The 22469-nt window shown below is 46.8% G+C and overlaps 1 protein-coding gene across 1 annotated transcript in view; it reads right to left on the reverse strand.

The window, feature by feature from the left end:
- Nucleotides 1-1037: 1037 nt before the first annotated feature.
- The window catches only part of COL14A1 (collagen type XIV alpha 1 chain), a 233071-nt gene continuing 211639 nt past the window's right edge, over nucleotides 1038-22469 (reverse strand). Inside the window, 3 exon segments of the mRNA XM_070382861.1 lie at nucleotides 1038-1880; nucleotides 3615-3770; nucleotides 5943-6020. Of these exon segments, the coding sequence (XP_070238962.1) occupies nucleotides 1801-1880; nucleotides 3615-3770; nucleotides 5943-6020 (314 nt within the window). The 3' untranslated portion in view covers nucleotides 1038-1800.

Genomic DNA, 22469 nt, shown 5'->3' on the forward strand with positions numbered 1-22469 from the left:
TCTGGGTCAGGTCATCTAATCTTGTGCAAACTCTCCTTCTCATCGGCCCTGCTTTGTGTGTGTGGACGCATGTCGTAACCAACAGGGAACCGCTGTTCGTCACCTGCTCACTGTCTGCTTTCATTTCCCGCACAGGCACCAAAATATATATATTTATTAGTTGGATCCCCAAAGGCAACATGTAGACCTTTTTGTTTGAATATTTTAGATGAAAAGATCTTAAACCAAGCTGTGTGAACTTCAAAGAAGTTCAAGAGACACTGCTGATCCAGGAAGAATACAGCTTCTGGTGATAAAAGACCCTGTCCCAACTTTTGGCAATTACCTGTTACTAGATGCTACAGAGAAAAAGGAATATACATTCAGTTTATGGTTCTCTTTCAAATTTCTATTTTCAACAACAATTAATAGAACCCAGATCTTCTTCAAGCATGGGTCTCCCTGGTGACTCGTGGTGAAGAATCCACCTGCTAATGCGGGAGACCTGGATTCGATCCCTTGGCTGGGAAGATCCCCTGGAAAAGGAAATGGCAACCCACTCCAGGATTCTTGCCTGGAAATCCCACGGACAGAGGAGCCTGGCAGGCTTCAGTCCATGGGGTCCCAAAGAGTTAGTGACTAAACAATAACACGTGTTTTCCTTTATGAGCAAAAGGCAAATTATAGTTTAGAATGAGAATCCATGAGATTCAACCTCATTTCCTCTTTGTTTCCTAGAGTTTTAAAGGTTTTTCTTAAGCCCAAAAGACAAGTTCTTCAGGCAAACATTTATTTAGCATCAGTCTTACATTTTCACAGTCATTGCTGTCTGGTGGGTTATAAATGAATAACAGAATTCTGCCAGTCGCTTAGGCTCAAGACAATTGCTTTTTTCTGCTAAAGCGTTTTTTCCGTTCATTCACACTCTGAATGAATGAAAGCGTGAATGCGCATCCAAAGGAAGGCAGCTGTCGCTTTTCTGGTTAAACCTCAGCCCAGACTACACGAGCTTAAGGTGACATACAGAAACGGAAGAAAATAAAAAGAATCAACATATGTACATTGTTTCAAAATTTTATTTGCTTATTTAAAAAAGATTGGAAATAGGTTTGCAAAAACACATCTGCATGTACAAAGTAATCCATGTGGTTACGGAGGGCAAGCTCTGGAACATACTGCTGGATCAACTGTTCATCAAAATTGGAACTCTTTGTATCAGAGTCGGTGGGAAGTCATTAGGTTACATGCCAAAAGCCACTGAAAAGAACCGAATCTAGTGTCACAGTTGCCAGATTCAGAAAGGCCAGATTCTAACGCATATTCTTGGATACCAGTGAAGCTGGTCACCAAGTGATCTCAGAGTTAGATCAATTAATTAAGCAAGAGGTAGTTTCTCCAATCATGTCCCTTTTTCTCTTTTCATCAAGGTCATTCCTAGAGGGGATAAGGATACATGACATCATCTTTGAATCCCTTTGAACTCCTGTTCTGGGGCCCCATTTCCCTCAAATACAGACATTTCTGTCTTGTTGCACTTTAGGACTCGCGATCACCCAACGCAAAAAGGATTCCAGAATTCAACGTTAGGGCCAATCTTTCTCTGAGGACACCATTAAAGCAACAAGCAGAAATCAGTCCTGTGGTGTATGAATTAAGGAGCTTCTTTTTAACACGCTTTTCTGTTAATATGACAATAACATTAACGGTGTCCAAACAGGAGACGCAGGCTGATGCAACAAGCCCCCAGAGGAAGCATACAAACCACATGGTCAGTCGCCTCACGCGCCTTTGCGGTCGGGCCTCCGAGCTCCGCTGAGACTGTCAGATCCCAGAGCCCCACAGCTCCATGGCCTCCAGCTCATCCTGGACAGGGGTGAACTCTGGCTGGTCAGGATGGGGAGCTAGAGGGGGAGAGTGGGGTGGGGGCTTGACAGAACCCAGGAGCCACAAATTGATGTCCTCCCCTCCTTTGGATCCGCAGAGGCATAGGTTTGGTCTCTAAAGTACAGAGATATCCTGCTTGGGTAGAAAGTGAGAGCGCCCTGCATCCACCGGGCTGTGCGCACCTTTTCCAGGAGGTTTCAGATGGTTAGTAAAAGAAGGGTCAGGTACACCGCAGAAATGGTTAGCCAAACTGCTTAAATATGACATGTTTTATTTACAAAAGAAAACCCGAATATCAGCAGAGTGACGAAAGAAAAATAAATTGTAAAAATCAGTCTCATGTTAGAAGTCCAACACCGGGGACAGGAGGCGGAGGCAGAGGTGGGCGATCAGAGGGGGCGGACAGCAGGGGGTCGGGAGAAAGACGCCCAGCGATGTGCGTGAGATGGGAGCAGGGGTCAGGGAGAAAGACGCCCAGCGATGTGTGTGAGATGGGAGCAGGGGGTCGGGAGAAAGACGCCCAGCGATGTGTGTGAGATGGGAGCAGGGGGTCGGGGAGAAAGACGCCCAGCGATGTGCGTGAGACGGGACGAGGAGAAGGCACCCGGCAGTGGCTACTCCTGGGCTCCACCTGGGGAGGTCTGGGGTAACTCTCGGCAGCCACACTTACACCCTCACCCAGGCTGGTACGGAGCAGTCGGTTTTTATGACAACTGACAAATGACTTGGTTAAATTCCAGTCTTATCGTGGTTAAGTGTTTGGAGCAGGGAGGGCAGGAGATGAGAGGGTGGGCAGGTGGGGAAGCAGGTGGGCAGGGGAGAGGAGTGCCCGTGGGCAGGGGCAGGGCGGGGTGGTCGTGGTCAGCAGGACAGTTCTGTGTCTGCAGCCAATTGCCCGGGCCAATGGAGTCAGAGTGGGAGAGTTCCGTGTCAGTGCTGGTGATCATTGTAAGGGACCAGATCTTAATGAGACAGGAAAGTTTGAGAGAACGGGGAGGGAAGAGACGAACAGGGAAAAACACATCAGCAAAACTCTGATCAGTCCCTCTGGGAAATAAGGTTAAGTTTCTTCTAAAACAGAAAACTTCAATTCATGGGCTAATAGGTTTATTGCCCCAAAGCAATTTCTGAACCTCTCTCTTGATACTTCCAAGAGTGACTGTGTTGGAAAATGTCCCGTTATGCAACCCTCTAGCATGGAGACCACAGATGTTTTTAGGAAGCACAATTTTTTCAGGATCTCAGTCCAGTAGTTAATAAGAGGCAAGGACAGTGTGGCCGGCCACTTTTGCTTCTTAAAATAATCCCTGGTCATTTAAAATGCATGTGGTGGGAAGGATGTCACCCAACAGAATCTCCAGGTCTCTCCTAATTATGGGGAAAGTTCTAAGTTTGAGGTGTCCCCAAAACAAGAGTACAATTTAATAGGACATTATGGCCATACCACAGAAGTAACACAGAGAGGCCCCAGAGAATTGTCAGATATGTCCCTCAATGATCATATATGAGGTCAGAGGCCATCTGGAAGCAAGGAAGACATAGATGTGGCATTAATTTAAATGTCCCCTCAAGAGGGAACCTCTACATTAATTTGCACTTCACAGAAGAGCCCTCTGGATAATTTCAAAGGTAGTGAGCAATTCCAGCTCTGCTTCCTGCTCAAAATAGGTCTACTTTTCAGAGGTCCCCCCCACCATTATGGTACTAAGACAGTAAGATTTGCTCAAAGCCCACGAAGGGCTGACACTTACCTCCCACGCCGTAGGCAGAACACGAAGAAGGGTCGCAGTATCCAGGCTGGCCGGACGGACCCTGGGGTCCAGGGACCCCCAGGTGACCTGGTGGGCCCCTTGGTCCAGGAGAGCCAGGGGGGCCCGGGCTTCCTGGTCGACTCTCCCCAGAAGGCCCTAAGGAGTGCCCACCAATGAAAAGAGTTGGTCTCTTAGCATCACAGGGTGAGGTTTCAGACCACCAAGAAACAAACTAACTCTTACAAGAAGCCATCTTACACGTTTTGACAACTAGGGTGGTCTGCCTGTTTCTACTCAATGAGTTCTATTCCTGAACTGGATTTCCTGGACAGAGGATCACACTGCAATCACACGTTCTCCTGGAGGTCAATGCTTTCAACCAGCTCAGGAAACTGGAAAGCAAAATGCATTCTTGTCCCTCACCTCTTGAATATTAAGGGAAAGGAGCAGACTGCCACCAGCCTCTATCTCCCAATGCAGGCTCCTACAGATCCAGTGTGAGGGCACGCACACACACATTTACACACACAGGAACACATCTGACCTCAGCCTGGCAACCCCTACTGGGTTATGGCCCCAGATGGTTGAAATAAATTATTCTACATTTGAAAGAAATTATACTGCAGGAGAAAAATGAAAATTCTGAAATTGGACCCAACAGATGAATCCAAAATTCCTTTAGGCTGCCGCTGCTACTGCTGCTAAGTCGCTTCAGTCGTGTCTGACTCTGTGCGACCCCATAGACGGCAGCCCACCAGGCTCCCCCGTCCCTGGGATCCTTTAGGCTAGCTTGTGTCAATTGAGAACTTAACACTGAATGAAGGTGAGAGGGTGATTAAAATTTCTGTGAATTTAAGAAGTACGTCAGCCTGGACTTTCTCTGGCTCATGTGTTTGTTTTGTTCTAGACCTGGATTTCAACAGTGTTTCAAGGCCTTTTTCAACTACAAATGAATCTCTTTGAATAGAACCAAAATGAAACTCAGGAACACGTATCACTCTGTATTTTAAAAGTGTTGCAAATCTCTGGAGAACGCAGCTCCATGAGTTAACATTCCCCAAGCATTCACTCTGCATACGGCATGCTCTGGAACAGTTCCTCATGCAGTCTCTAATAACAGGGGTATTGATACTCAGAGCAGACCTATTGCACTAGGAATCTCTCCTACAGAAAGTATTTCCCCAAATCATCAACAGGTTGGCAAGAAAAACCGGTAAGTCATTAGATTCAATATGCTTAAGACTGGGATTGTAAATACCAGTAGGACTGAAAATTTATAATTCTAATAAACAAATATGGCCATCTGGAGACCATCCTAAAAGCATATAGTAAAATTCACAAAACTCCAAGCTTGCACAAGCCCCATGAAGTGAGATGGCCATGGTGGCAGAAACTGTGAGTGCTCATCACACAGCCATGTGTCCCCCCAGATTTTGAGCCTCCCATGCAGCTCGGCTGGGGCTTGTGACTAGTCCCAGCCAGTGGAATATAACCGGAAAGGACATCTGTCATCCTCCATTCAGGAAGCTGATCTTTCTCCTCAAGGCCCTTTGCTCTAAAATGAGGGGAAAGTCAGCCTACCCACATCAAACTTTGGGTACGTGTCAGTCCACGAAGCATTTGGGGATTGATTCATTAGTGAAGCATAGCCTAGCCCCAGCCTGACCCTGCAAACAATAAGATCCCCGCACATGCTGTACCTCTGGGTCTGGTGTACGGAGGACTCGTTACTAACACACTGGCCCTCCCGTGAAAGGCATGGGAGACATGGCCACTCCAGTCGGCCACATGGATGTAATATGGAAACGTGGCTACTCCAGTCAGCCACATGGATGTAATATGGAAACATGGCCACTCCAGTCGGCCACACAGATGTAATATGGAAACATGGCCACTCCAGTCGGCCACATGGATGTAATATGGAAACATGGCCACTCCAGTTGGCCACACGGATGTAATATGGAAACATGGCCACTCCAGTTGGCCACATGGATGTAATATGGAAACATGGCCGCTCCAGTTGGCTACAAAGATGTAATATGGAAATATGGCCACTCCAGTTGGCCACATGGATGTAATATGGAAACGTGGCTACTCCAGTCGGCCACACGGATGTAATATGGAAACATGGCTGTTCCAGTCGGCCACACGGATGTAATATGGAAACATGGCCACTCCAGTTGGCCACACGGATGTAATATGGAAACATGGCTGTTCCAGTCGGCCACACGGATGTTAACATGGCCATCTGCCTCGCCTGCAATGTCAAGGGAAAATGAAGACTTGGGGTCTCCGTGCTGCAGTTTGCCATTGGGTAGGAAGACGTACCTGCTGGCCCTGGGGGGCCTCTGGGACCTTGAGTTCCAATGCCCGGATTTCCTTTCTCTCCCTTCACACCAGTTAAACCTAGTTTTAAAAAAAAAAAAAAAAAAGAAAAGAAAATTCTCCTTAAATGAAATCTGGGTAGTTCTGTTTTTCCTGGGTTTCGCAAGGATCTCTCTGATGAGGACAACGATGAGGGTTGATTTGGGGTTATGCTACCACAGGACTTTTTAAATTGAATCCTGACACTGGTGCCTTTTGCACAACCACATACAGAAGGCTGGCTCTGTGTCTGAGTGTGTCGTCTGTGTTTGTAACACTGCAAGTTTACCGTCTTCCCTCCGCTGAGGTGGCCCAGCCCGCTGGGATCTGGCCGGTGTTTTGCACACACGGGCCATCGGATGGAGGCGGCTGGCACTCCACAAGGAGCAGAATAGAAATAGCCAGCGGACACGTCTAACATTTTCCTTTGGGTCCACCCTGTAATGTATCTGCAAAAGGCATGAATTATAATTAGGCAGCAAAGCTCTAAAGAGCGTGAGTTTCCATTAAAAACTTGGAAGGTTCGGGGAAAGCCTGTGTTTGATTTGGCTGATTCAGCTCCATAAAAATCTAAACCTATTCGTGGTTCTTTTCCACTGAACAAACCTCTTCTTCCAAGTAATTTACGGTGCTATTAACAAACTATACATTTTCACAGGCAGAAAAACAAAGAAACATACACGCTGACACCTCATCATCCCAACAGGTCCTAACACAAGACCGCTGGACAGACGACAAGGCTGCAGCGAGGCCCAGCCCAGCACGCACGGCTGTGGCAGACCCGGGTCCGGGTTGCGTGGCTCGAAGCACAGAAGCCTTTAGTGTCTGTTTTCACATGTACAACAATACTTTGAGTTAATAGGATGCGGAACTACACCTCTTTGCAATTGCAAAGAAATTATGTGTGAGTTGGGAAAGCCGAGGAGGGAACATACATAAAAGAAAACAATCAAGTTGATAGGCAGCAGCATGCGACTGGTCTAAAGTATTTAAAATCACAAATAACTTATTTTTCCCTTCTAAGTGCAAGGCATATTTACTGTAGACAAATTAGAAGACCCAAAAAGCAATGACTCCAATCCTAGAAAATAATCACTTTTGACATCTTGGCCTGTAACTTCCAGAAAGAAAGGTATTGATGCAGTGTTTGCTCTGGGGATAGCAGCTTTTCTACACTGCAGGGATAAAGATTGTCCTCTGATGTCTGCTGTGTTCCTAGTGACCTCTTTCTGGGGTCAAGGTATACGTGTCACCTTTTGGAAAAGTCCTTCCTCCTTGTTATCGGTCCTCGGGGCGGCTCCACCCGCAGGGAGGCTGCCCTAACACGCGTGCGTGCTGCGCGGCCTCGGTGGCACTTCCTGAGCTCACCGGAGACCGGCGCTGCAGGGAGAGGGCGGGGCGCTGACCGCTGAGCGCCGACCTCCTGCTCCGGCCCAACTCTTCCAGGAGCGGACAGGAGGAGAGAGATTTCTCAAAAGTAAAACTGCAGTCGCATCTGAGTTGAAAAAGCACGTAACTTGCATGCATCGACACTTAACGCTCCACTGTTAAATCCAGTTGTTCAGAAAACCATCCTGAGTCTACTGGTTATTTGTAGCTACCAGCTTGGCTAATTGGGTAATAGTTGGAGTGGGTACTATTTTTAATTAGAGGGAGATGCTTCCTCGCTTGACAGCTGTGCCCTAACACGCATCAGGGAATTCAGCAGAAACCGCCTCTTCTGTGAGAACTGGAGCCGCTTTCCCCACAGGGACCCACTCACTTTTAAAGAATTAGAACTGCAGAAAGGACCCCGATGACTAACGGCAGCCTGCATGACTAACAGCACGGTGACTCAGGCCTCCCGTGACCTTACGGTACCCACGGATCAACGCTAAGGAGAGCTCCTCAGGGACACGGAGTAAGAGGGAGTAGGAGAGTCGGCGGAAGAGGACACTCAGGAGAGAGTCCCTGCGCAGAAACCCCCGACAGCAGCTTCCGGACGGGCCCTGCCCTACTCACAAAGAGAGCAGAAGGCGGGGACCACTGTGGAGCAGAGAGTCTGGCTCTTTTAATTTTCTACTTACGTAGAGAAGAACAAGTGGCATTTGATACTATCCGCAATGCAACTCAAAGTAGAAGAAGGTACTCACAAGAATGTTCCAGCCCCCCAAGATGCCTCAGGGCCTCCCTGATGGCTCTGGTGGGAAAGAATCTGCCTGCGAGGCAGGAGACCTGGGTTTGATCCCTGGGTCAGGAAGATCCCCTGGAGAAGGAAATGGCAACCCACTCCAGTACTCTTGCCTGAGAAGTCCCATGGACAGAGGGGCCTGGAGAGCTACAGTCCATGGGATCACAAGAGTCGGACACGACTCAGTAACTAAACCACCAGATGCCTTAAAAGAAAAAAAAAAAAGGAAGAAAACTGTAAGGATATAGTTACATATTAACAGAGAATTTTAGATTGCATTATCCTTGAAGTTATGAAATATTCCAACTACATATAGGCTAATACATTATATGTTAATATTTGCCTATGTCTTCACTCGTGTTTCTCGGACTGATGGAATACTCACGAAGCTGACCTTGGTTATAAATCTTTCTCTGGGGGAATAAAAAACCATGTTAAACATCATTATTTAAGTAGCTAAGTGAGGACTGAGATTGAAGGCTAAGTTCAGAGACCTCAGATCTCTAAACAGAGAACAGGAAATACTTTTTTGAAAGGAGTTTTTTGATGTGGATCATTTTGAAAGTCTTTATCAAATGTGTTACAGTATCATTTCTGTTTTATGTTCTTTTTGGCCACGAGGCATGCAGGATCTCAGCTCCCCAAGCAGGGCTCGAATGTGCACCCCCTGCCTTAGGATGTACAGTCTCAACCACTGACCACAGGGAGTCCCTGGGTGTCTTTGATAAGCCTTGTAGGCTGTAATCAAAATAAAGGAAGTCAAGTGTTTCAAAAATGTCAACCAGCAATTGTTCCTGAGACAGCACTGAAGTTTATAGACTGAGTGACTGCCTGCAGCCACCACCCATAATAAGGACTCCCTCATGCATCTCTCTGGTGAGGGTCCAAGGTAGGGTAGCTTGGTACCGAGAGGGGGTCTCCAGAGCTAAGTGCCAGCACCCTGTCCACGAAGACACGGGGACTCTTGAGGCCACAGCTTACTTCCTCCTGAAATACCCTTCCTACCTCGGCCGTCTCCACAAATACTTCTCAGTCTTCGAGACTCAACTCATACCTTCTCTACGGCCGGAATGGGCAGAAGCACAACAAATCCGAAGGCAAGGGTTATCTGCTCCACTCGTGGCCAGGTCCCCAACATGCCCAGGTGGTGGTGGTTTATTGCCAAGTCGTGTCTCTTTGCTGTCCATGGGATTTCCCAGGCAAGAATACTGGGGCGGGTTGTCATTTCCTTCTCCAGGGGATTTTCGCAACCCAGAGATCGAACCGGGGTCTCCTGCATTGCAGGCAGATTCTTTACCAACTGAGTCACCAGGAAGCCCTGTAAATATGGAATACTTCACGAATTTATGGTGCCTTCCAAGTATTTTATAACTGACAGATATTTACTGAATGAACAAGTGAACGAATGATTTGCTTCCATAGTATCTGCGCCTCCCTTGGCACTGATCCCATCGAACTGCTTGTTTTTACGTTCATCCGGCCTGGAACCAGGAGCCTGCTGACTGCAGGGATCGTGCCTTATTTATTGCTCCAGCGTCAGATCCAAGCTCTCACATAGTAGGTGGTCCAGTAAACACTAGAAGAATAACGGGATGACTGCATGTCTACACCATCACGCAGCTGATGGTTAAAAGCAGCCATGACCTTTGAAGGGTCAACAAACAGAACTTCTTAGGCTGGAAGCCTGCTTTTACTTTCACATGCGTGGCTTTTGTGAAAACTGCTTTTTCCTAACAAGTTCCTTATGCGGCCATACCAACTACTGGCGTTGTGTAGAGATGAATATCACAGAGCCCAATTAAACTGGAGTTTCTGTCATTTTTTTAAAAAATGAGCCTAGCTGATAGAAATGAAGACCTAACTTTCCAAAAATATGATTTAAGCTAAGATTAAAATAGCCTTAGTTTTCTGTGGAGTTACCAAAAATATTTAGAATAGAGTTTTCTGTTATTTATTCATTCTTCCTTTTTTTCCTTTTTTTAATGAGAATCGTCACAATCTACTCTCTTAGATCTTGCTCTCATTAAAAAATTTAAGATCTTATTCTCGTATTTCTTGCTTTTTAAAAGAAAATCTTTAAAACTTACAAAAAACTTAAAAACTTAAAAACAGACTTTACTCTTTTAGAGCAGTCAGGTTCACAAGCAATACTGAAGAGAAAGTAGAGAAAGGCTTCCCACACCCCCCTCCCCTACTCTTGCCTGGCTTCCATCACCATCAACATCCCTCCCTGGAGTGGCACACTTGTCATATTCTTTCTTTAAAAGTCTCATTGGGGGATCTCCCTGGCGGTCCAGTGGCTAAGACTCCATGCTCCCAATGCAGGAGGCCAGAGTTCGATATCTGGTTCGATATCAGGGAACTAGATCCCACAAGCTGGATCTCAGACCCGATACAGCCAAAGAAACTAGATAATATTCTTTAAAAGTCTCACTAAAAACCACATCAGGGCTCCCTGAGCCTGCCTCACCACTAACCGAAGACCAACCCTCCATATTTTCTTTGCTAAAGAATACGTATTCATTTGCCTGCAGCGGGCCTCAGCTGTGGCATGTGCGGTCCGTTCCCTGACCAGGGAGGGAACGTGGGCCCCCTGCTCTGGGAGCGCAGAGTCTTAGCCACTGGAGCACCGGGAAGGTCCCTCCAGTGTTTTCTTTTATGGATGTACGAAGGCAGAGACCTGCTTGTTTTAGTTCATCCTTGTATCCCTAGTATCAGACACAGATCAGGCACCAGGAAATATCTGTGAAACAAAGGGAGGGATGAAGGAAGCACAGAGTCTGACTGTGGGCTCTGACAAGCCTGAAATGTGGCTCGCCACCTGTGCCCATACGCGCCTCCCCAGGTTTTGAATCTAAATGCTTTACACGTATAAACTCACTTCGTCTTCCCAAGAACCACAATGGTGGGTAGTACTCTTAACCCGAAAAGCGGGCTGTGATTCAGACAGGTTAAGTGACTTGCCTTTAGCTAGTAAGAGCCTCAATTTAACACAGGCAGGTTGATGCCGAAGCCTATACACAGAACTGACTACAGCATTCCCCACCGCTCTACCCTAAGCTGGGTTTCGAGGCTGCACTTGTCTTGCTCGCTGCCGTCACGGCTCCCTGGGCTGCCTGTCCAATCAAGCTGCACATTTTCTCCAGCTCCACACTCAGAAATCAGTCCTGTGGTTATCACATCTCCTCAGCTTATTTCCCCTGGTTTGCACACTTGCCTTCTGCTCTGAGCAAGACTTGGGGTTGATTTTCAGAAGATTTCTCTTATTCACACTGATGACTTGCCCAGGGTCTGGCCTTTGGTTATCAGTTTCCTATTTTCTTTGGCCCGTTGACGTCCAGGTGGGGAGAGTTTACTCATTTCTCTGGTGCCCTGAGCACAGCAAGCACTCAGGCTAGAGTCTCAAGGCATTCCATGGAGCAGTCATTCATTCCCTCTTTATCCCGGCTATTTGGAGCAACTCTCCGAATTTATGCCCAGGCAGATATGCAAGGCCTGGGTAATGCTTTCATTGTAATTCTACCAAGAAGCCACAGAAAATGTGAGACAGGGCTTCAGCTGTGTTATTATATTGTCTGTTGCCTGGGAAATGGCTGGCAATACATTCCAAGTAGAGTTCATTTTTCATTCAATGTATGCTTGAATGCCTGCTAGGTACAAGGTCCTGGAACAAATAACTCATTACAAGATGGCAGATTAATTGGACTCAATCCAACAAGCGTTTTATGTCCTTCTCCAGGCTCTGCTCTTTTTACATGTTTGGGCTGTACCAGCATGTACAGCTCCAAGCTTTGTGCTTCACTGGCCAAGACTAGAAAATAAATATTTTTGTTTTTCTTGTTTTTGAGCTGCAAGGCAAGGTTTGTGGGATCTTTGTTCCCTGACCAGGGATTGAACCTGTGCCCCATGCAGCAGAAGCACAGACTCTTAACTGCTGGACCTCCAGGCAAGTCCTCAAATTGGTTTTAAATGTAAACAATTTTTGCAAACCGTTGCTAAGAGTCTATCTCTCTACAGCCTTTTCCCTTAAACAACTGGCCATGTAGTACGCCTCTATAATTCAGGGTCCAGCCAGGGACCACTGTAGATCTTTCAGGAAGAGGGAATTTGGTGCAGAGATTTGGTTACATGGGAGAGAGAAGGGCTGAGAAGCCAAATAGAGATGATGAGGCAACCCACACCCCAACAGCAGCAGGAAGCAACCATAACTGCCAGGCATGCAGGGACAAGAAGGAAGGGTGTGCCCGGAGCCCAGGGCCTGGGCCTTCTAGAAGGGTCTGGAAAGAGAGACAGGGGTCCAGTGGACGCAGGAGCCACACGGGGGCCTGGCCACAGCTGGGATGGCCGAGGAGGCTGGGTGGGGTGAGGGAGGAACAGCCTGACTTCTCTCCTCGTCAGACCCTCAGCCCTCGTCCATGGCTCCCACTGGTTGAACCTGCCCAGGAGCAGAGCCCAAGGCAGCCTGGGAACAGAAAGACGCGCAGCTACAGGAGGGAAGAGGAGTCTGGGACAGAGGACGATGAGCCCCCAGCTCATCAGCGACCCCACTGCACCTCGGGGTCCGCAGCCGCAGGGCAGAGAGGGGCAGGGGCCACACAGCAGGAAGCCTGGGGCCACTGGGTTACGGCCTCACGGGTCCCAACAGGAACGTCAGACCAAATGCCGCTCTACCACTTTCAGCTCCAGGGTTTGCACTGCTCTTCTTCAAAGCCATCATATCATGTCCAGCGTTGACGGTTGGAAAAAGTATAAATGATTCAAACTTAGCAGAAAAATGAGCCAACTGCTGCAGTTTAAAAAATGGGTATTATAGGTTCAGCATGAATATTCAGCAAGCTGGTGTTATTTAAACAGATATTTAAGTTAGAGCTTGGTCTGGTCTTCACCCTCACAGAACCAAAAAGCGACGTGATGCTCTCCACTCTCGGGAAGGAAGGGAGTTGTGTCAGGGCGGTGGGACAAGGCCCAGGTCTCACAGAGTTTAAAACAAAATGTGTTACGGCCAACAGCCCTCACTAATAAGCAGGACGAGTCACTGTTAAGATGAGCACATCGTATGTCTGTGATCTGCATCATACTTTTCCAAGCCAGCAAAAAGTTCAGAAAAGTCAAATTACTCTGCTACACACACACACACACACACACACACACACACAAAAGGGCTTCCTTGGTGGCTCAGCTGGTAAAGAATCCACCTGCAATGCAGGAGACCCGGCTTCGGTCCCTGGGTAGGGAAGATCCCCTGGAGAAGGAAATGACAACCCACTCTAGGATTCTTGCCTGGACGGTCATCATGGACAGAGGAGCCTGGAGAGCTACAGTCCACGGGGTCACAAAGGATTGGCCACAACTGAGCCACCAACACACATACACATAGCAATTTAATGCCAAAGTTGAATTTAGAGCCAATGAAAATGGAGAGGGTTAATGAAGACATCTCCTCTGTGTATGTTTTCACCTAGCTCTGTAAATGCATTCTGTTACACTTATTTATTACAGTGTATTTATTGCTTTAAAAGCCGTGTCAAAGAATTCTCTGAAGATGGTTTATCATAGCTAACATAAACAGCTTTAGTTGTATCATATAAACTAAAACTTGTCATTCTTTCATTTCACTTGCTTATGCTCAGGGCCAGAAATTTAGAAAATGCCAGAGTACCTTCCTGCATTTAAAAGAAAGGGGGTGGGGGGAAGGCCATCGGGTGAAGGCAGTCAAGATGTACAAACTCAGAGTTATAAGATAAATAAGTGCTAGGGAAGGAACGCACAACGTGATAAAAATTAACACCGCTGTGCAATATGCATGAAAATTATCAAGACAGTAAATCTTCGAAGTATTTTCACAAGAAAAAAACCATTTTTTCCTATTTCTTTAACTTTGTATCTGTCACTAAGCTTATCATGGCACTATTTCCTGATGTAGGTGAGCCAAACCATTGTGCTAAACTTACATAGTGCTGTATGCTAGTTAAATCTCAATAAAATTGGAAGAAAAAAAGGAAAACAATGATAACAAAAAATGAAGGAAAGATAAAATAGATAGCCTGTGGGAATCTGCTGTATGACTCAAGGAACTCCAGCTGGGCTCTGTGACAACCTAGAGCAGTGGGGTGGGGCGGGAGGGGGGGGGACATGTACCTACGGCTGATCCATGTTGATGCTTGGCAGAAACCCACACAGCATTGTAATTATCCCTCAATTAAAAAGAAAGAAGAGAAAATAAAGTCTCTCTCCTCTCTCTCTAAATTATCTGTGTACACATGTAGTCAATACAACCAGAAGGTCTTTTGACTTTTGACCACAGACTTCTAAATTAGACACTCACATTTGGGCACTGAAATATCCAATGCATTTTCTATTTCATATGCAATAGGAAATGCATATTAGATATATCCAGTATAACCAAAATTTCTACTTAAAAATTTTACCCTGCTGTTCTGGCTGAAATTATGTGATGATGACTCGAGAGAATGCTGACATTGTCACTTGGCAGTGACTGGCTATTAATAGGACGTCTTCTGACGGATGAACCAGCACACCATGGGCTTCTGCTTGTATCATGACTCTTGGGTTGGATGAGGAATGGCAGCCAAAAAGCTAAGCAAGTGGTAATTAGTACCATAAATCACTTATGAGTCACGACATAACTGCTGGATGTCAGGTATTATGAGGCATAAACGGAAAACAGCCACGGAATTTGATCTGTGGGGAGCATGTAGTCTCATTGGTGAAATAACAGAAGCAAAACCAATAAGAGACAATTCAAGAAAACATATTCAACTTGGGTGCTACATGATATAATTTCACATGGTAATGAGGTAGGGATCAGCTGTTGCTTCATGTGTCAAATATTTGTTCAGGCTCCTTGGGGAAGGTGTATAGAGCAAAAGCATAGTCCCGTTCAAGGAAACCAGTGTCCGGTGGGAAGACAGACAAGAACGTCAACAATCACAGTAGTAAGTGAGACAGCTGGGAGGCAGGCACGCAGCTGGGGGCCGGGGGCACAAAGCCGAGGCCTTGGTCCGGTTCGGTGGGAGTAACGCAGGTGTGGCCGACACACGGGGCAGCCAGCCCTGGGAGGAGGAGCGGTCTGCCAGAGCTGGCCGTCGAGACGAGTTTCAAAGTTTGAGTCTGAATAAACCAGAGCAAGGAAGAGAGTTCTGGGGAGTTGGAAGAACAGTGGAAACCCACGAAAGGTGTAAGGACGGGGCTGCACAGGAGTCAGCACGAGGACAGAAAGGAAGGGGCGCGGATGAGACCGCGGCGGGCAGCGGCGGCGGTCTGGATTCCCCGACCCAGCAGGAGAACTGCACGTCCATCTCCCACAGAGGATTCTCGCATTTCCCCGCTCCTGGGATTTGGGCTCGGCCGTGTGACTTGCTTCTCTCAGAGGAGTATCAGTGGCCGTGATGTGAACAAAGGCTTGAAATATGATAGGCAGGTGAGTCAGCCTATTTATGTCTGTGACTGTCGTAAGGAGAATATACTCTGGAGTCACTGCCCCGCCAGCCGGGACCCCAGCAGAGCAGAGCTGCCCTGTCTCCCACGGACATGTGGTGGCAGATAATATCTATTGTGTGTTACTGAGATTTTTGTGGTTCGTTATGCAGCGAAAGCTGACTGATACTGAGAGCCCTGAGCAGCTCCTTTTGGCTAGAACAAAGGGTACCGACTTGAAGAGCAGCTGATGGGGAAACACGACACAGGGCCACACAAAAATATCCTGCTGAGAGGCCATCACCACTGTGCAGTACTCCAGCATTCCAGCATAATGCCCACTACCCCAGACATTGTGCAGTATCCAGTATTCCAGCATAATGCCCACTACCCCAGACAATGTGCAGTATCCAGTATTCCAGTATAATACCCACTAGCCCAGACAATGTGCAGTACTCCAGCATTCCAGCATAATGCCCACTACCCCAGACATTGTGCAGTATCCAGTATTCCAGCATAATGCCCACTACCCCAGACAATGTGCAGTATCCAGCATTCCAGCATAATACCCACTACCCCAGACATTGTGCAGTATCCAGTATTCCAGTATAATACCCACTAGCCCAGATAATGTGCAGTACTCCAGCATTCCAGCATAATGCCCACTACCCCAGACATTGTGCAGTATCCAGTATTCCCACTACCCCAGACAATGTGCAGTATCCAGCATTCCAGCATAATGCCCACTACCCCAGACAATGTGCAGTATCCAGTATTCCAGCATAATGCCCACTACCCCAGACAATGTGCAGTATCCAGCATTCCAGCATAATGCCCACTACCCCAGACAATGTGCAGTATCCATCATTCCAGCATAATGCCCACTACCCCAGACAAGGGCTGAGATCCAGTGCAAGAATCTGCCACTTATTACACAGACCTTCCAATTAGGATTTCAAAGCAAACTAAAGCCACAGAAACAAGTGTATCAGCTCTCAGGGCAAAAAGAAGACAAAACAGCAGTCACAGGTTTTGTTATTGTAATAGTCGTATTACAATAGTCCAAAGCTAGGGACACAATTTAACGATAATTGTAACTTGTCAGTGACTTCTTAAATTACTTCTTTGTGTTTGACTGGAAATTGATTTTATCCTAACTACAATTAATTTCAGAAACAGATACCCAAAAAAGTGTTAGTCTACAAAAAGAATTTTCCAGTAGGTGCTATTCTTTCAAGGTGTTTAAATCTACATCTTGCATTTCCCTTTAAAAAGCCACATCTGGAATTTGAATAATGTAAAAGAGGTAGGAGAGAAAGACACCCATTTAAATGGTGAAAACAGGCAGACAGAGCATGAGCCAACCCTTCACAAGAGCCCTAGAAGTCAGACTGCTTGGAAATCACTCTTACAGATGAACGCATCACCCTGGTTATACTGCAAGGACAGAAAACCTTGGTTCAATTCAGAGGAGTGTGACTAAATGCATATTCCCCAATTCTGTACTACTTCTCCCTTCAAAAGATGCAGCTTAGTCCCCTTCTATTTGAGCGGGGGCATGTCTTAGGGACTCTCTGCTAACAAGAGGATATTCGGAAAGCAACGTTGGGACTTCTGAGTCCGTAACAGGCACTGTGGCCGCCCCTGCCCTCTCTGGGAGCACTGGTTCTGAGGAAAGCAGCTGAGCAAACACCCAAGTGTCCCTGTAGAGACGCATCCTTCTCAGGCAAATGTAAGCAGAGTGGCCAGGGAGCGCCTGAGACCGCCATCGTCCTGGGTGGGGTGAGCCAGCCACGTTGGCAGCAGGTCAGCCTGCCCCAGTGGAGCCTTCAGATGACTGTGCCCGGACTGGCATCTTACCTGCAGCCCCATGAGAGACCTGGCCTCCCCAGGTGGCGCTAGGGGTACAGAACCCACCTGCCAATGCAGGAGACGTAGGAGACGTGGCTTCGATCCTTGGATCGGGAAGATCCCATGGAGGAGGGCATGGCAGCCCACTCCAGTGTTCTTGCCTGGAGAATCCCATGGACAGGGGAGCCCGGCGGGCTACAGTCCATGGGGTTGCAAAGTCAGACACGACTGAGCAACTAAGCACGCACCAGAGACCCTGAACCCGAAGCACCCAGCTAAACCAGTCCTGAACCCCAGACCATAGACTCCATGATTACACATGCTTCCTTGTTTGAAGCTAAGTCGTAATTGTTCACAGCTTGTTTGTTCACGGTAACAGATCAGTACCTAGAGCTTCTCTCTGCAGCCATGATAATGCAAGGGGTTACTTTGTAACGGGGGAACCCTACAAATAAAATGTGGTATAAAGATAAAAAGAAGCAGCATTCATTGCCAAGCCTTAAGGTCACTAAACATTAGGAAAACACAATCCATCAAACTTTCAGAGAAAGGTCTTGTTCCCAAGGACATTCAAATTGGACTTTACCAGATAATTACTGGGTGAGAAAAGAGAAAGTTCTGTTTCTCCGGAATTCATCTCAGGAAATGAGAGGCAGAGGATGGAGAACGCCAGAGAGGAAGAAGGCAAGCACGGATTTCTGCAGATCTTTACCAGCAATGAAAAGATGATGTCTCACGCAGCTGAGTGTCAACCATGTGCTACATCGCAGGGAAGACGTGTAAATATTTAGGCATTAACCAGCACATTATTATGAGAGCTCTACCGGCCCTCTATCTTTCATCAAGTTGGTCTGTCCCATAAAGAAAGTTTTTCCAGGAATAAACCAGGATACAAGGGACATTAAGAAGTTTCACAGACGCTTACCATTGCAGCCTTCCTGGCTCACAACTGCTATGCTTCACTTCTGAGTCTGTGACCAGAGGTTTCTGCCAAAGGCATCTTCTGTGCCAACGGCTCTTTTCAACAACAGGAATACTGAAGGCAGGAACCCTGCTCCTTTCTCCAGCTTCGAACCCATCGGGGACTCTTTTCCTCTAGACCTCTCAGCACCGTGAATGCACAGGAAGCTGGCACAGGCAAGGCACTCGGCGTCAGCTTTAGCAGGGGTGCGTCAGCTCTCGCCCTGAAAGCCACTTCTGTGTCTCTGAAAGGCAGTGGCCCTGACTCATGGCAGCCATGGATGCTGGTACCTTCTCTGCCCTTGTCTGCTGGTGGAGCTCCGCTGTGTTTCATTTTCTTCTCCCAGCTCCCTCCTCTCATTTTCTGAAACAAAGTCCATCTTTTTTCCAAGTTAACCACAGAATCTGACTGATGAAAACTGATCTTTATTTAACTCTTGTCTTTCTTTACATTCAGTCATTAGAAATTTGATCTTCTATGGCAGAGAAAGCTCCAAGAGAGTCATTTCTAGACTTCAAAAGTCACTCAGGGATTTTATCCTCAAAGAACAATAACAAATTAACCTAGGGAGCCAACAGAGGGTAGAAACCACTCTGCACACACGCTCAGTCCCTTCAGTGGTGTCCGACTCTGTGACACCATGGACTGCAGCCCCCAGGCGCCTCTGTCCATGGAGTCTCCGGGCAAGAACACTGGAGGGGCTTGCATGCCTCCTCCAGGGGATCTTCCTGACCCAGGGACCTAACCCACATCTCCTGTGTCTCCTGCACTGGCAGCAGATTTTTTACTGCTGAGCCACAGAAGAAACCACCCTAGCATCAAGCTTTTACGGTAGAAACCACCCTCGTATTAGCCTTTAGACAAACGTGTTAAGGGTAACATTCTAATATTGATATTTTTAGTCCTCAATAATAATATTGGAATGACTAGAGCACTTCCATCCAAAAGATTTGATCCAGCCAAGCAGATGTAAAGTGCTAGTGAAATTTATAGAAACCAATCAGGTCCAGCAGGGCAGGGCTTTGCAGTGGATACCTCCCGGTCATTTCCCATAAACTTTTTTTCAGGGGCTGGCATGGGGAAAGACACTGACCCCAAGAAGTGGGAAAAAAGACATGATGAAAAATCAAAAGGTGCCTGAAAAAGTAGGCGAAGGTGATTTACGTTATTTGCATAATGCCAGGGATGTGTTCGCGATCCTAGCAGACCCTCACTGTGAGCACAGCAGAGACAAATGCAGAGGCCCAGTCATGGGTAGAGCTCAACTACATCATCTTGAACTTGGAGCTGTCGCACGTTAATAATTCTTAAATACAAGTACATTTTGACTCTTCATTATGTTGCCAGTGTAGTTATGCTGGAAATTTGCATGTAGGGATAAATCTCCTGACAATCATTCACTCTCCTTTTACTTCTTTATAGTGCCCACTAGGGCACTCGGGTTTATTTTTTTAATTATGTGTGAAGGTAGGTTATATTTGTTATCTATAACTTTCAGTTTAGAACAGTAACAGAAATGCTACAAATTATTTGTTATAAATTAGGAGACATTATGTTTGCTAGGCTTAAGAATCAGGGCTTTACCAGTTTCAAACCCGTTTTCACCTCAGGACCGTTGGACATGCTATTGCTATCTCTCCTGGAATACTGTCTTCTGACTCTTTTCGTATTGTTATGACCAACCCTAAATTTTCACATCTTGGCTAAAACATCACTGATTCAATAGACTAAGTCAGAGTCCCCTCTTCCATGCTAATAGAGCAGCCTGTATTTTTTCATAATATATAACAAGTGAAACTGAGCTATTCATGTATTTTTTCTTTAATGTCTGTCTCCATGCAAGGCACTTGAATAGAAAAAGCTGACATGCAGTTGGTGCTCAGTAAGTGCTGGTTAGATGCATGAATAATCAGAAAGGCTAAATTGTAAGATTACGCACCCAAGATTACACAGCTAGCACGTGGCAAAGTTCAGACCCTAACCTGTATGGGATTGAGACATTATTTCCATCACCTTATTCTGTTTCCAGCTACAGAGGCATCACACACAGTGAGGTGAAAACAGTTCTATTCTAAAATATTGGAAGCAGAACAAGATCAAATTACTTTGAGCCAGGTTTCTCCTATTTGTCCCCAGGGTGAGATACTGCAATAGAGGTCTACCTCCATCCATGCATCTCAGATCACCAGATCTGTGACCGATTTCCCTATAGGTTACTCCCCTACTGAGCCTATGCTAAAATCTAGAAGACATGTCAAGTGCCAAAATATATAACCATAAAAAAGTCTTTATCACGTTCATATGCACCTAAAGCAGTTCACCTTTCAAAGCTGGTCGTCTACCAGGTCGAGGAGGCCCCAAGACCACCCAGACATAGCAGAACAACACTCGTAAGACGCTTGCGAATCGTACAGCCACAGTCCGCTGAAACACCCGGTCACCTGGCAGCTGATGTGCTGTGAGTTATGGACATTAGGGGCAATAATGAAACCGGGTTCACCAAACCCTGCACAGCTCTGGCCTCCGCTGGGAAAACCCCACTACACAGTGAATTCACAGCGACGACAGGGCAGGGGGCACAGGCTCAGGCAGTTGGTTCTGAATTCTGGTCCCCTGCTGTCCAGCAGGTGGCTTTTGTGACAATTGACCATCTCATTGAGCCTCAGTTTCCTCACCGAAAACAGGCTAGTACTGATCTCATAAAATCTTTATGAGCATTAATATCGTACTAAGCAACTGACAGTTTATTAAGTACTTGCCAAAGACTCTTGAGAGTCCCTTGGACTGCAAGGAGGTCCAACCAGTCCATTCTGAAGGAGATCAGCCCTGGGTGTTCATTGGAAGGACTGATGCTGAAAATCCAGTCCTTTGGCCACCTCATGTGAAGAGTTGACTCACTGGAAATGACTCTGATGCTGGGAGGGATTGGGGGCAGGAGGAGAAGGGGACGGCAGAGGATGAGATGGCTGGATGGCATCACTGACTCGATGGACGTGAGTCTGAGTGAACCCTGGGAGTTGGACGTGAGTCTGAGTGAACCCTGGGAGTTGGTGATGGACAGGGAGGGCTGGCGTGCTGCGATTCATGGGGTCACAAAGAGTCGGACACGACTGAGCAACTGAACTGACTGAACTGATGAATCGATGGCAGCACTGCTTCTTCCTTCTCTTTTCACACGTGTATCCATTCCCCCCAGACTGCCCGCCCATCCAGGCTGCCACACAGGAAGGAGCGTAGCTTCTTTCTTCTCTTTTCACACACATGTATCCATTCCCCCCAGACTGCCCACCCATCCAGGCTGCCACACAGGAAGGAGCGTAGCATTGCTTCTTATCAAAGTTTATAGCTTGTTTTATCCAAAGGAGCCTGTGTATACGGGACACAGCACAATATCGGCAGACGCACTTGATGCCTAACAAGCAAAAGCCATAAATAATCATATTATCTCACACCCTGCCCCGCCAAGAGTCTTACGTAAACCTTGCATTTCATAAATATTTGTTGATTTATCATACAAAGTAAACCAGCTATGAATTCCAGCTGTTATGGATACACAATCTAAAAATGAAAATCTTTAGCTGGAAGATTCCTCTACTCTGATACGTTTTGGAGAGCCATGGAAACTGAAGTAACTGCATGAGACAGAATTCAGGAAATCCCCCCGTCCTTTTCAGGGAAAGAAAGAAGCTAAACTTTGTGGACTCTAGACCACTGAATTTAATTGTTGTCTGGGTTTCTAGATGGTTCAAGATCCTAGTGCAGATAGTGAACACCTGAGTACATGGAATAAGGAAGTGAACACAACGGTCACCTGGGCATGACATCCAGAGATCGGAATTAGACATTGGTCAGGAGGATCTAGTTAGGATCACACAAGGCTGTGATTGGAGAGTGAGGTAGTCAGAATAGCCAGGACTCAACTGCCACAGTTCAGGAACCAACAGAGGAAACTCAGAGCTGATCCGCTCCACTTGCTGAATTCTGGAAGCCAGGATACAGAGCCCTTTACCTGGAGATGGTGCACGGTTTAATGGGGAAGTGGAGGAAGCGCTTTTCTTTGACATAAGGTAAC

Source organism: Bos mutus, chromosome 14 (assembly GCF_027580195.1).
Source record: "Bos mutus isolate GX-2022 chromosome 14, NWIPB_WYAK_1.1, whole genome shotgun sequence".
Classification (NCBI taxonomy): Eukaryota; Metazoa; Chordata; class Mammalia; order Artiodactyla; family Bovidae; genus Bos; species Bos mutus.